The sequence below is a fragment of the Chelon labrosus genome (assembly GCF_963514085.1).
Source record: "Chelon labrosus genome assembly, chromosome: 6".
NCBI lineage: Eukaryota > Metazoa > Chordata > Actinopteri > Mugiliformes > Mugilidae > Chelon > Chelon labrosus.
In genome coordinates, this window is record NC_140342.1 from 29536374 (window position 1) to 29548524 (window position 12151).

Below are 12151 nucleotides of genomic sequence, written 5' to 3' on the forward strand. Positions count from 1 at the left end.
CACACCTGGACACTAGTAGTGAAGCCTCTAGTAGTGAGGCCTGTCGTAGTGAGGCCTGCCGTAGTGAGTTCTGTAGTGAGTTAGGGAGGATATTATTAGAAGCCTCCAGCCCAGCGGCCACATCCAACATGCTACTTTATTTTTGGACACAATTCTGAGGACGGCTTACAGAGACGTCTAAAATAACCGGTGCTTTCTTTGGCTCGGCAGGGCAGCTGAACGCCGCCGCCCGCCCGCCCATCCCGGCACAGATGTTTCCACAGAAACCGATGGATCACCACTTCAACGGCTCGTCACGATGACCGCTGGCCTTTAAAAGCCTCAGATCAGACGGCCCCCCCTCCAACATGAGGTCAGAACCCAAGAGAAGCTTCACGTCGGTTCATCGGTTCAACACAGAGCCGTAACACAAATGTTAATACACACCACCACAACGCTTTAGTTTCATCAAACCAATCAATACAGTCCTCAGGGATCTGATCAAACAACATCCAGCTTCCTTCCTTCCTTCTCTAAAATAACAAACATAAATCAGATCTTAACATGTGAGAGTCTTTCCATCTTGTCCCAAAATCTGGATCATGTCTCCAAGTCAACAACCAGCTGTTCATGGTTCTGAAACAACAGTAGCGTTGTTCTGAGCAGCTGTTTGCATAATATTCTTTGTTATTTACGTACAGAACTCTGGACTGTGATCACATCAGATGCAGTGTCCAAATTACCCAACAATCAGAAGGGGCTAGCTGTATTTTAGCTTCTTAGCATGTCTTTACTTCCTGGAAGAACGTAACTGTGGCTACAAACACATTTAAAAACACGTAGGACAAAGGCTTTAGTGGTCTTAAAACAGACGAGGGATCCACCGTCTCCATGATCAACTCTGAACATCTTTTATTTTATTTTCCTCTTCTTTCTTAAATCTGGTTGATGCTGTTTAAACCGTATCTCTGGTGTCTATTTACAGGTTCTATACTCTCTAATCTCTGCCCAGCTTCAGGCCGACTCTGTTCTGATTTCTCACGTTAATAAAAACATCTCGATCCCATTTAAACATCAGGTCACATTTAGATCACGTTTCAGTGACGAGTGAAACAACCGACACCGGCTACAGAGACGTCGCAGCAAGACGAAGACAAATGAGCGAAAATTAAAAGTCAGACGATGATTTGTTTCACTGATATCACAGCAGCTTATTCTGTTTGATGACTGAAAATAGCTCCAGCTATCGACAGAAGCTCATGTAAGAACTAAAAATAACAAGTTCCCTCTTTGTTTTCAAACCTTTCTCGTTGCCTCCACTATTGTATTTATTCTTTGTCACTTTAAACTGTAAAGATCTTAAATACAAAGTGAAAATGGATTTAAAATGGGTGAATTAGGTGCAGTTGTTCATACGTTTGACTTTTAGTGAAATACCTTCAGGTAGTGGACAGTTCATGGTCTCCTCTGGATAAACTGTAGTAACTTTTTTGATAAATATTCATCCATCAGCTCCACCTTTGAGAACTAGCTCCTGTCAGACTCAGGTGGGCATGCTTAGAGCTAACGGGTAAACACGCTAGCATCCTAACGTTAGCATTTAGCTCAAAGCAAAGCCCAATTTGGTTTAGCCAACTTAGCATTAGCTCACAAGATGGAGACAAAGGACCACGTGTGAAATCGAGGGTATCAGATTCTATCAGGCAAATCACCACGTGGTGCATAGTTGATGGAGAATCACGTTGATAGACTCTTAAAAACAATATCAGTTGCATCTGATGTCAGTTCTGACATGATGACTGAAAAAGATCAAGAAGTACAAATCAGTCCGAGCAGCTAAGGACCCTGTAACGTGAACACAAACATCTGTATAAACTGTAAAACAAGTCCAACATCGACCAGATCATTGGTTGCAGCTGCACATGGAGACAAAGATCTGTCTTTCTGGAGAAATGTCCTCTGGTCTGATGAAAGAAACACTGAACTGTTTGACCATAATGACCGTGGTTATGTCTAGAGTTAAAAGGGGGGCAGGGTGGGGGGGGGAGGTCTGATAGCTGACCTTCAGAGATGAAGTATTTTATTAACTGATCAATCAGTAGATCATTAAATTAATTAACTGTCACATGATCAAGATCAAGTTGCTCCTAAACATTATATTATTGTCACTGTGAGCAACTTAGCATGCTAACGCTAGCATTTAGCTCAAAGAGGATGTAAACTAATCTGAAAGAAGAGAGTCAAGGTGGATGTCAGTCTGGGTCAACCTGAGATTATAAAGTCCTGGCGTCGCCCCCTAGAGGCTCCATGGAGCAACATCGTCCTGGTTTATCTAGTAGAGGAAGTAAGTGGAGCTAAAACTGAATTTATTCATAAGAATCATAATTAATGACAGTGAATGCCAATAAAACAGACACAGAGATGTGTATCAGGATATATCTGAAAACTAAGACAAGAGTGAAGATCAGACTGGAAAACGTTTCCTGGTGTAACTTTAGTTAAATCCAGATGAAACAAACATGAACCATGAACGCTGATGTTGTTGACTAATCAGATACTTATCAAACAAATGCACTGTAATTTTAAACTGGTTTCAGTCATTAAACGTTTGCTTAATTTCTTGCTTCTGCTTGTGAATCAGTCGCTGTAAAGAGAAACTCAGGTTTTCCTGCCGTTAGTCAGAGTGTCCTCAGGAGACGGCCTTAAACACAGCGCCGTATTGATGTCCAATAAAAAAAGAGACCTCTGTGGAATTGTGGAGACTTGGAGATCGTTTTACAGTGAAACCAGCGAGCTGCTTCCCAACTTAGAGTTTTATGTTTGGGCAGCTCTGCGGTTAGATCAGAGGCTGGAAGACATAAAGATCTACTCAGAGCATGAAGCTAAACACACAAACTAGGTCTTAAAAACTATAATTCAGCTGCAAACATTTTATATTTATTACTTTTAGAAAGCTGATTTGGTAGAGTCTGATTTGTTTTCTTAACCTCTTCAGCCCCAGAGTACTGGAAGGGTGAAGCTAGAAAAACCCAATAAATCAGGACTAACTACAGAACAATCAGGTCCCTGTTTCTGACCCTGGTCTCTATGGACCCTGGTCTCCATGGACCCTGGTCTCCATGGACCCTGGTCTATTGAGATTTCCTCCATGTTGTTCACACATGTAACTCCCCAGGGAAACCAGTCACCAAGGCATGCTACATATCAATGCTAAGCTAACTTTCACTACAAGATGACTGCATTGTGTTTATTATCTCGAGTGCCACCATTAGACCACTAGATGGAGGCAAAGTGCGAAACAGAGGAACAGGAATCAGATTCTGTCAGGCAAGTCACCATGTGGTGGATAGTTGATGGAGAATCATGTGGCTCTAAAGGACCACAGGAGATAATACAAATTATTGCAGTATTATTGTAATTATACTTCAATAGTAATACTGAAACAGAAGAAGGTATTCTGACATGATGACTGTGGTATTCAAAGTACAAAAAGTTCTCATCAGTCCCAGCAGCAAAGGACCATGTGAAGACACTGGAGGAAACGGCTAAAAAAATATCTGTATCCACAGTAAAACAAGTCCAACATCCACATCACCAGAAAGAAGACACTGCTACAGAACTTTTGTTTGCAGCTGCACACTGAGACAAAGATCTTTGTCCTCTGGTCTGATGAAACAAACACTGAACTGTTTGAGTTAAAGGAGGAGGCATGCAAGCCAAGAACAGCATCCCAACCATGAAGCATAGGGGTGGCAGTATCATGTTGTGGGGGTGTTTTGCTGTGGGAGGGACTTCAGAAAATAGATGAGGCTTCATGAGGAAGGAAGATTGTGTGGATATACTGAAGCAACATCTCAAAACGTCAGCCAGGAAGCTAGAGCTTGGTTTGGATCTTCCAGATGGACACTGACCCAAGCATACTCCTCAAGGACAACAAAGTCCTGACCTCAGTCCAAAAGAAAATTATTGGGCAGAACTAAAACAAAGTATGAGAGAGTCAATCCTGACTCGGTTCCTCAGGTTCTGTCTGAAGGAATGAACTCAAATTCCTGCAACTTATAGTTAGAAGCTCATGGAAGGCAACCTGAAACGTCTGACCCAAGTGAAACTAAAGGCAACGCTACCAAACACTAAGTCACATTCTTAAGATAAAGAAACTTTTAAAAAGGTTGAACACTGTCCTGAACGATGGAAATCTGGCTTTAAATCTATTTGGCTGAGGTTAAAATAAATGTGACATGAGAGTATAAGACACTGGTGACGTTTCCACATAGCAGAGAATTAAAACATCTCCTCCAGGTTTTATTTGGGACGTTCAGAAATTAAATTAATTTGATCAGATTAGAAGAGTCAGAGTCCGACACAAGAGCTTCTGTTGTTGGACGCCTGTTTACACCGATACCAGAGTCTGACAAGAACTCACCACACCCACATAGGTCAGAGGTCAGCAGCATGACTAATTAACCAATGAATCAATTAATTAATCAACTAAAAACTGATGAAGATCAGACACAGAGAAGAAGAAGGGTTTAACTTTAATGATCATGAGATGAAACTCTAGGACGATTCAGTACAGCTCTACGAGATGGAAGAAGAAGGAACTAGAGTCCAGTCCTGAACTAGAGCTTATTCAGATTAGAAGAATAACTGGAGTTTATTCTGGTTATCAGAGGAACAAGTAGAGTTTCCAGGTGATCCAGACTCTACTCCACCATCAGAGCAGTGAGTTATTAAACTGAACAGAGACCATCTGTTTGTCTGAGAGGAATCAGGACACAACAGAGAGAAGAAGAACAAACTGCAGCGCTAGTAAATCAGCAGAGATGATGCTGGTGGAGGGGATTATGGACTGGGGGGTAATCGTCATGTCCACAGAGGGATTACACTCTGCTCGGCCGGCTGTGGACATATTTTTGGGGGGAGTTTGGCAAATTGAAAACTGAGCAGCAGGAATCTACTTTTCATCAGCCCGGGACGGCAGGGTGGGCCCGGGACACATGAAGAAGAACCCTGACTGTTCTTTAAGGTTTAATGAGACCTGGATCAGACCTGGATCAGACCTGGGTCAGACCTGGATCAGATGTGGATCAGATGTGGATCAGAGTCTAAATCTACTTCACTTCCATAATGGGACAGAGTCACAACCAGAGGTTTGTTCCTGGAGTCAACGTTACACTAGACCCCTGACCTGCAGACCACAGCCCCGACAGTCTGACTAACGACATGTAACTCTAATAAATGCAGATTAATTAGCTGTGGCTACGCTAATGATTGATCAGCTGTTAGCTGCCCCATCAGACTTTAGAATCACCTCCACTGCAGAACCACTAATGAGAACACTTTCAGATTTACAATAAAACTCTTTAAAAGACATAAAAGTCCAGCTGTTGTATGTAGTTATGTTTAGTTTAGTGACGTTGAGACACTGAGCTACACTCCTGCAGTCAGACAGATGACGTTCATTCATTCATTGATGGGAACAGACCGAGCCACATTCCTTCTGCTCGGCGCCCGTTAACCCTGAAGCCCGTTAGCTGTCAGCCAGACGACTCCAACCTGTTTCATCATGACACGTCTTCACCACACTTTCTGTTCTGGCTCTTCACTGATCACATGGTTCAATAAGTCAGCACAGACCAGGAGCTCGTTAGGAGCTCGTTAGGAGGCGTCTGACACATAGACTGTATTTAAATATGGACACCACGTCTCCACTGACAGGAACCAGCTTTGAAAATAAATTTATCTGATGTGTATTTTAGTGTTTTAGTTTGGCCCAAGTCCCGCCCACTAACATGGAGGGGGTGGAGCTTATGACCTATACTGCAGCCAGCCACCAGGGGGAGCTCTACTTGATTTGGCTTCACTGTAGAGGAGCTGTTCTTACGTCTGTATTTATTTACAGTTTATGGTGAGAAAGAGATGAACGGGACAGAACCAACCCGACGTCTCCTCCAGACTCTTTATTCTCACGTCTGGTCTGAACTGGTGAAGTAACACGTTCATCATCACGTTAAGAACGATCTGTTCAGAGAACAAGTCAACGACTCTGTAGCTACGTCGATTAGCGTAAAATATTATACAACGTTTACTAAAGAAGACTGAACAGAATCTTTGGAGGTGATAGTAAAATCACTGATCCTGCAGTAACACAACCAGTAGATCAACACCAGCTGATGCTAATGGTGATGCTAACAGCTAGCACGTCAGTGCTGCTCTCCATCCGTTGCATGGACCTCTAAAACTAAACCAGGTAGTAGGTGTTAGCAACCTTTAGCAGCAGTTAGCATCAACGTTTACAGTTTATTATTTAGTTGTTAACCAGAGGATGAACTAACTCTAATCGTGACCCCACGGCCTCCTGACCTCTGACCTTTCACCAGCTCTCTCTCTCTCTCTCTCTCTGCCAGATGCTGCAGATGTTTGAGCTGATTGCGTCTCCGTTTGTCCAGATGGTCAAAGTTTACGACGTCTCACTGAGAGGAGACAAACACCAGGACACCATGCCGCTAGCACGCTAGCTCTGATAGCGCTAACGAACCATAAACTAGAGCGGAGGCGATGTGATAAGATTTCACTGAGCTCCACTCAAACAGGAAATTAAATCACCAATCAATAGCTTGGAACCATTTATTTATTTTTACGGTTTTATTAAAACTAAAGTGAATAAAAGTGAGTTTTGTTTCATCTGTGACGTAAAACCAGACGTCACTTTAAATTATGTTCCATTCATTTAAAGTTGTTTAGTTGATAAAGTTCAGATTAATCTCTGGTGAGAATAATCTTTAATGTTTGATGTCATTTAGAACCTGATCAGGCTGCTAATAATAAACTAAATGTTTAATTTATTGACATTTTATGTCATTTTATTGACGTAATTAAATGATGCAGCAGACCTGCAGGAATATATTTAAATCTAGGTTGATAATTAAAACCTTTAAACTCGTGGAATAAAGATTTATCTTTCTTCTGGTGATAATGTTTAAAGCGTTAGCCTCGAGTCAACAAGCACATATTGACCCAGCTATTAGCGGCTAGCAGCGGCTAGTAGCACCTCTCTGACACCAACTCACTCCTGGTTCAAGACAAAACTGTGACTGAAGCCCTGAGCTGCTGTAATGAACCATCAGCTCCACTTTAACAACCAACCAGTGTTGGTCTCTAGTTAAATAAACTATTACTGTAACTTTGGTCGTGTTTGGTCTCATTCAGATCGGACACAGAGACGATGCTGGACACCAACCAACATTATATTCTTAGGTAGAACTGATTTAATTTCTTCCTTCACTCAAAGATCTGTTTTATAAAGTTTATAATGTGGAGCCTGATCTTAACGTCCTGATACTAGAGGGATTATTAGTGAGAGTCTTTCCATCTGGTTCCTAAATCTGGATCATGTCTCCAAGTCACCAACCAGCTGTTCATGGTTCTGATCCAGCAGTAGATCCTGGTTCCACATGACTAACAGACTATAAAGGTTCTCCAGGTCGTACCTATGAGGGCCTGGAACAGGTTGCTCTGGAAGATGTCGATGACCCTCTGGATGGAGTGACGGAGCTGCCGGTCCTCGGCGTGGTTCAGCTTGGCCCGGTACTCCTCCAGGAGGAGCAGAGCTCGCTGGGCGTCTGGAGAGGAGGAGGAGGAGGAAGAAGGAAGAAGGAGGATGGGAAGGAGGGTGGAGATAAGGATGGAGAGGAGGAGAAAGGCCAAGGAGGAGGAGGAGGATGGAGAGGAGGAAGAGGAGGAAGAGGAGGAAGAGGAGGTGGTTACCATAAAGTGAGGCAGCAGCAGTGATCTCAACCATCATAAAGTGAAGTTGAATCAGCTGACAGGTGTAAATATAATAAAGACAGATAAACATTTATCAGCTGATTCTTTCCTTTTATTTTACATAAAGTGAATTAAATGTGTTGTGTAGCATTAATGAAACCAAACCAGATGTTTCCAGATGTGACTTCAGTTAAAAGAAACAACTTTTAATTAGTTGGATTAAAGTCGAATGAATCAATAATGAGAATAATCTACTTTATGTTTAAACAGCAAATAAACTACACCTGATAATAATCCATTCAATAATTAATTAATTCATATTTTAGACATTTTATAGATTAAATAATGAACTAATGTCTAATAAAGTTAATAATAAGTAACTTAACACAACTGTAAATTAAATCAAAGGTTTTATCATTAATAAACTTTAAACTGAGGTGAAGGATTTTAAATCAGATTTTAATTCTTCAACAAACTAAAAGAAACTAAAGCTTGGAAGGAAACTGAATGTTTACTGGGCTGAAGAAATAAGAATTAATATCTTTACAAACTGAGATTAAATGAGTCTAATCTTCATTTAGTTTCCAGAGAAACGTTGAGTCTGGACCAGATGTTGGTTTTCACAGCTGTGACTCTGTTTGTTCAAACAGGAACTAAACCAACAGTTAAATCAGTCGAGTTTTATGTGAAACTGAAAGTGAATAAATAGTTTTGTTCCATTAATGACACAAATCAGACGTTACCAGACGTCACTTTAGTCAAATGTCAAGATCTTCTATTAATTTAGAAACTAAACGATCCAAAGATTTAAAACACAACGTCTACTTGTTGTTTTATGACTTCTTTTTTTCAACCAGTGCCTTTTGTTTTTAGCAGCAAATGAACTTCAAGCTGCTGATAATCAATTAAACACTGAATTTATTGACATTTTACAGATTAGAAATTAAACTAGTCTCGTCCTAATTAACTCAATTATAGGTTTGTTAGTTGGATAAATATCTGAACAATCAAAAATATGAATAATCTTCTACAACACGACTTCCTGCTATTATCCTGCGTCATTTTAAGTCGTTTTCTTCACAAATTTACAATTTCACTAAACTTTTTGAAGCCGTTTCTGTTAAAATGCTTTGGTTTCTGCTAATAATCAATTAAACATTTAATTTATTCACATTTTTAACACTTTTGGACGTTTTATTTGCAGAAACATGAACCCAGTCTGGTCCTATTACTCATTACTTGGATAAATGACTGAATGTGAATAATCTTCTAAAACACAACTTTTTATTGTGTTTTTTTAGTTTTATTTAATTTAATTTGATTTTTTTTAAACTTTTTTTGTTCATGTTACCAAATAATCTACAAACTGCTAACAATGCATTAAGTGTTTAATTTATGGACATGTTTAATGACTTTAAGGACATTTGACAGGTTTAATGATGTGAAGCTCGTCCTGTGTGAATCAATAGCAGCTTATGAAACCAGACCTGCTGAATATAATTAGGTTGCCATTAACTCCCTATTCGCCAACATTGACAACATATTAAATCTGGATTTTTCCAGGGATGAAAGTAAAAGTTTAAAACCTCGTTAACGTCTAAAATGCACCAGATAATATTTCTAAATTTTACAGTTAACCTAGTTTATGCGCTGACTGCCGAGGAGCTTGTAAATAATTCATTAATATTAGAGTTTATTTTTAGTTGGGCTCGTCTCCAGACAAGGTGCCCCATATACAACTTGGTTAGCATCGGCGGCTAACCGGCTAGCGCCACTTTAACTTCACCTGACCGGCACGGCACGGCTCGGAGCGGCCAGAACCGAGCCGTGCCGGGCCGCCTGGGGCTCGGGCTGTGTCCGTGTCCGTGTGTCCGTGTTTGTTGGGAGTTTCGGGGTCTTCTCGCGGAGCTGCGGTTGAGTTTCCCCGGCAGGCAGCGGCTAGCCGCGCCGCTAGCTTGCTAGTTTCCATGTTCGTGAAAGCCGCTTACCTTTCTTCCTGACGGGCATGTTCGGCTCGGCTCGGCTCGGCTTCGGTTCGGAGCTCGTTCCGTGTCCGGCTCATACACTCCTCGCCGCGGGGCCGCCTCTGATCGATTATTCCGCCCGGTGGCAGCCCGCTGTCACGGCTCCAAGTCGGGCTGAAGAAAATCCCTCCACGACGACACCAAGTTCCGCTCCGAGCCAAACACGGTCCGACAAACAAACTCCGCGTCCGGGGACAGCGACGCGTCCAGCCGCGGTAACAGCTCCGGCTCTCCGGGGGGGACTACCTGACAAACAGTCCCGGTCCAGAACCAACACGAGCCCGAAGAAAGCTCCGCGGAGACACCGACTCTCCGAGGCTGCAGTTGCCCGCCACAGAGGCTCCCTGCGCCGGCGTGCAGTGCGCAGCCTGACCGCAGCGTCTGGAGGAAAGAGTTTCAGCAGCAGGCGGGACCTGCGGAGAGCCAGAGCCCGGGGAGAGGGGGGCACAGAGCCGGGGCATGCATGAGGAACCGAGCACCAGGAACAGGAACCAAATAAAAAGTCCAGCCCGGAGCAACAACTAAACTCCAGCCGAGCCAAGCCCACTCCTGTCCCGCACTGGTCCGCACTCTCCTGGGCAGATTATTCCCAGCCTGCCTTGTGCATTCGTGTCAAACTTCTCTGAGAGTAAATCCCTCCTCTTTTTTCTCCTTCCTCCTCCTCCTCCTCCTCCTCCTCCTCCTCCTCTTGCTGCTGCTGCTGCTGCTGCTGCTGCTGCACCTCCCCAGGTCCACAAATCCCAAACTTTCCTCCAAAATGGCGTCTGACGGAGCTGGAAATGTGAGACATGTGATTTCCAAAAGCCTTACCCCCCCCACAACCAACCCCCCCACTGCCCAATCATACAGCTCACCTACAAGACCGAGGAAGAAGAGGAAGAAGAGGAAGAGGAGGAGGAGGAGGAGGAGGAAGAGGGCTGGGAAGGAAAACTTGAGGACTGATTTGAAGATGAAGGAATAAACCAGAGAGAATAAAAGTGACATTTCATCAAACTAGTCTCATTAACACCTCGAAGACAAAGTGAAAACATGAAAGTGAATTTATTTAAATATAATTTACGGCTTTGATTTAGTGACTGAGCTTATATCTCTAAATCTGGACTTTGGTTGGAGCCTGGAGGACAGTCCAATCTTCCAGAGAGGGTTAGGGAGTTTATGGCAGCGTTGGATGACCAGAACATTTCTGGAGTAGAGAACACAAGGTACCAGCTACCCTCTCCACACTACATTAACTTTGACTGAAAGATTTATTGGACTGAATCCAGTCCACTCTAGGAGAAGACAAGGAAGACAAGGACAGACTTTAGGAAGCTACAGGAGACCAACTCTAGGAGAAGACAAGGAAGACAAGGACAGACTTTAGGACACTACAGGAGACCAACTCTAGGAGAAGACAAGGAAGACAAGGACAGACTTTAGGAAGCTACAGGAGACCAACTCTAGGAGAAGACGAGGAAGACAAGGACAGACTTTAGGAAGCTACAGGAGACCAACTCTAGGAGAAGACAAGGAAGACAAGGACAGACTTTAGGACACTACAGGAGACCAACTCTAGGAGAAGACAAGGAAGACGAGGACAGACTTTAGGAAGCTACAGGAGACCAACTCTAGGAGAAGACGAGGAAGACAAGGACAGACTTTAGGAAGCTACAGGAGACCAACTCTAGGAGAAGACAAGGAAGACAAGGACAGACTTTAGGAAGACACAGGAGACCAACTCTAGGAGAAGACAAGGAAGACAAGGACAGACTTTAGGAAGCTACAGGAGACCAACTCTAGGAGAAGACGAGGAAGACAAGGACAGACTTTAGGAAGCTACAGGAGACCAACTCTAGGAGAAGACAAGGAAGACAAGGACAGACTTTAGGAAGCTACAGGAGACCAACTCTAGGAGAAGACAAGGAAGACAAGGACAGACTTTAGGACGACACAGGAGACCAACTCTAGGAGAAGACAAGGAAGACGAGGACAGACTTTAGGAAGCTACAGGAGACCAACTCTAGGAGAAGACAAGGAAGACGAGGACAGACTTTAGGAAGACACAGGAGACCAACTCTAGGAGAAGACAAGGAAGACGAGGACAGACTTTAGGACGACACAGGAGACCAACTCTAGGAGAAGACAAGGAAGACGAGGACAGACTTTAGGAAGCTACAGGAGACCAACTCTAGGAGAAGACAAGGAAGACGAGGACAGACTTTAGGAAGCTACAGGAGACCAACTCTAGGAGAAGACAAGGAAGACGAGGACAGACTTTAGGAAGCTACAGGAGACCAACTCTAGGAGAAGACAAGGAAGACAAGGACAGACTTTAGGAAGCTACAGGAGACCAACTCTAGGAGAAGACAAGGAAGACAAGGACAGACTTTAGGACGCTACAG

At 43.1% G+C, this 12151-nt stretch overlaps 1 protein-coding gene across 3 annotated transcripts in view; it reads right to left on the bottom strand.

The window, feature by feature from the left end:
* Nucleotides 1-10330, bottom strand: part of dlg1b (discs large MAGUK scaffold protein 1b) — a 61560-nt gene extending 51230 nt beyond the window's left edge. For all 3 annotated transcript variants that reach the window (XM_084546926.1, XM_084546927.1, XM_084546925.1), the window contains exons 1-2: nucleotides 9735-10330; nucleotides 7470-7601 (exon numbers count right to left, since the gene is read on the bottom strand). In XM_084546926.1, coding sequence (XP_084403052.1) covers nucleotides 7470-7601; nucleotides 9735-9753 — 151 coding nt within the window. In that variant the 5' untranslated portion in view covers nucleotides 9754-10330. The remainder of the gene's footprint in view (nucleotides 1-7469; nucleotides 7602-9734) is intronic.
* Between the last annotated feature and the right edge of the window lie 1821 nt (nucleotides 10331-12151).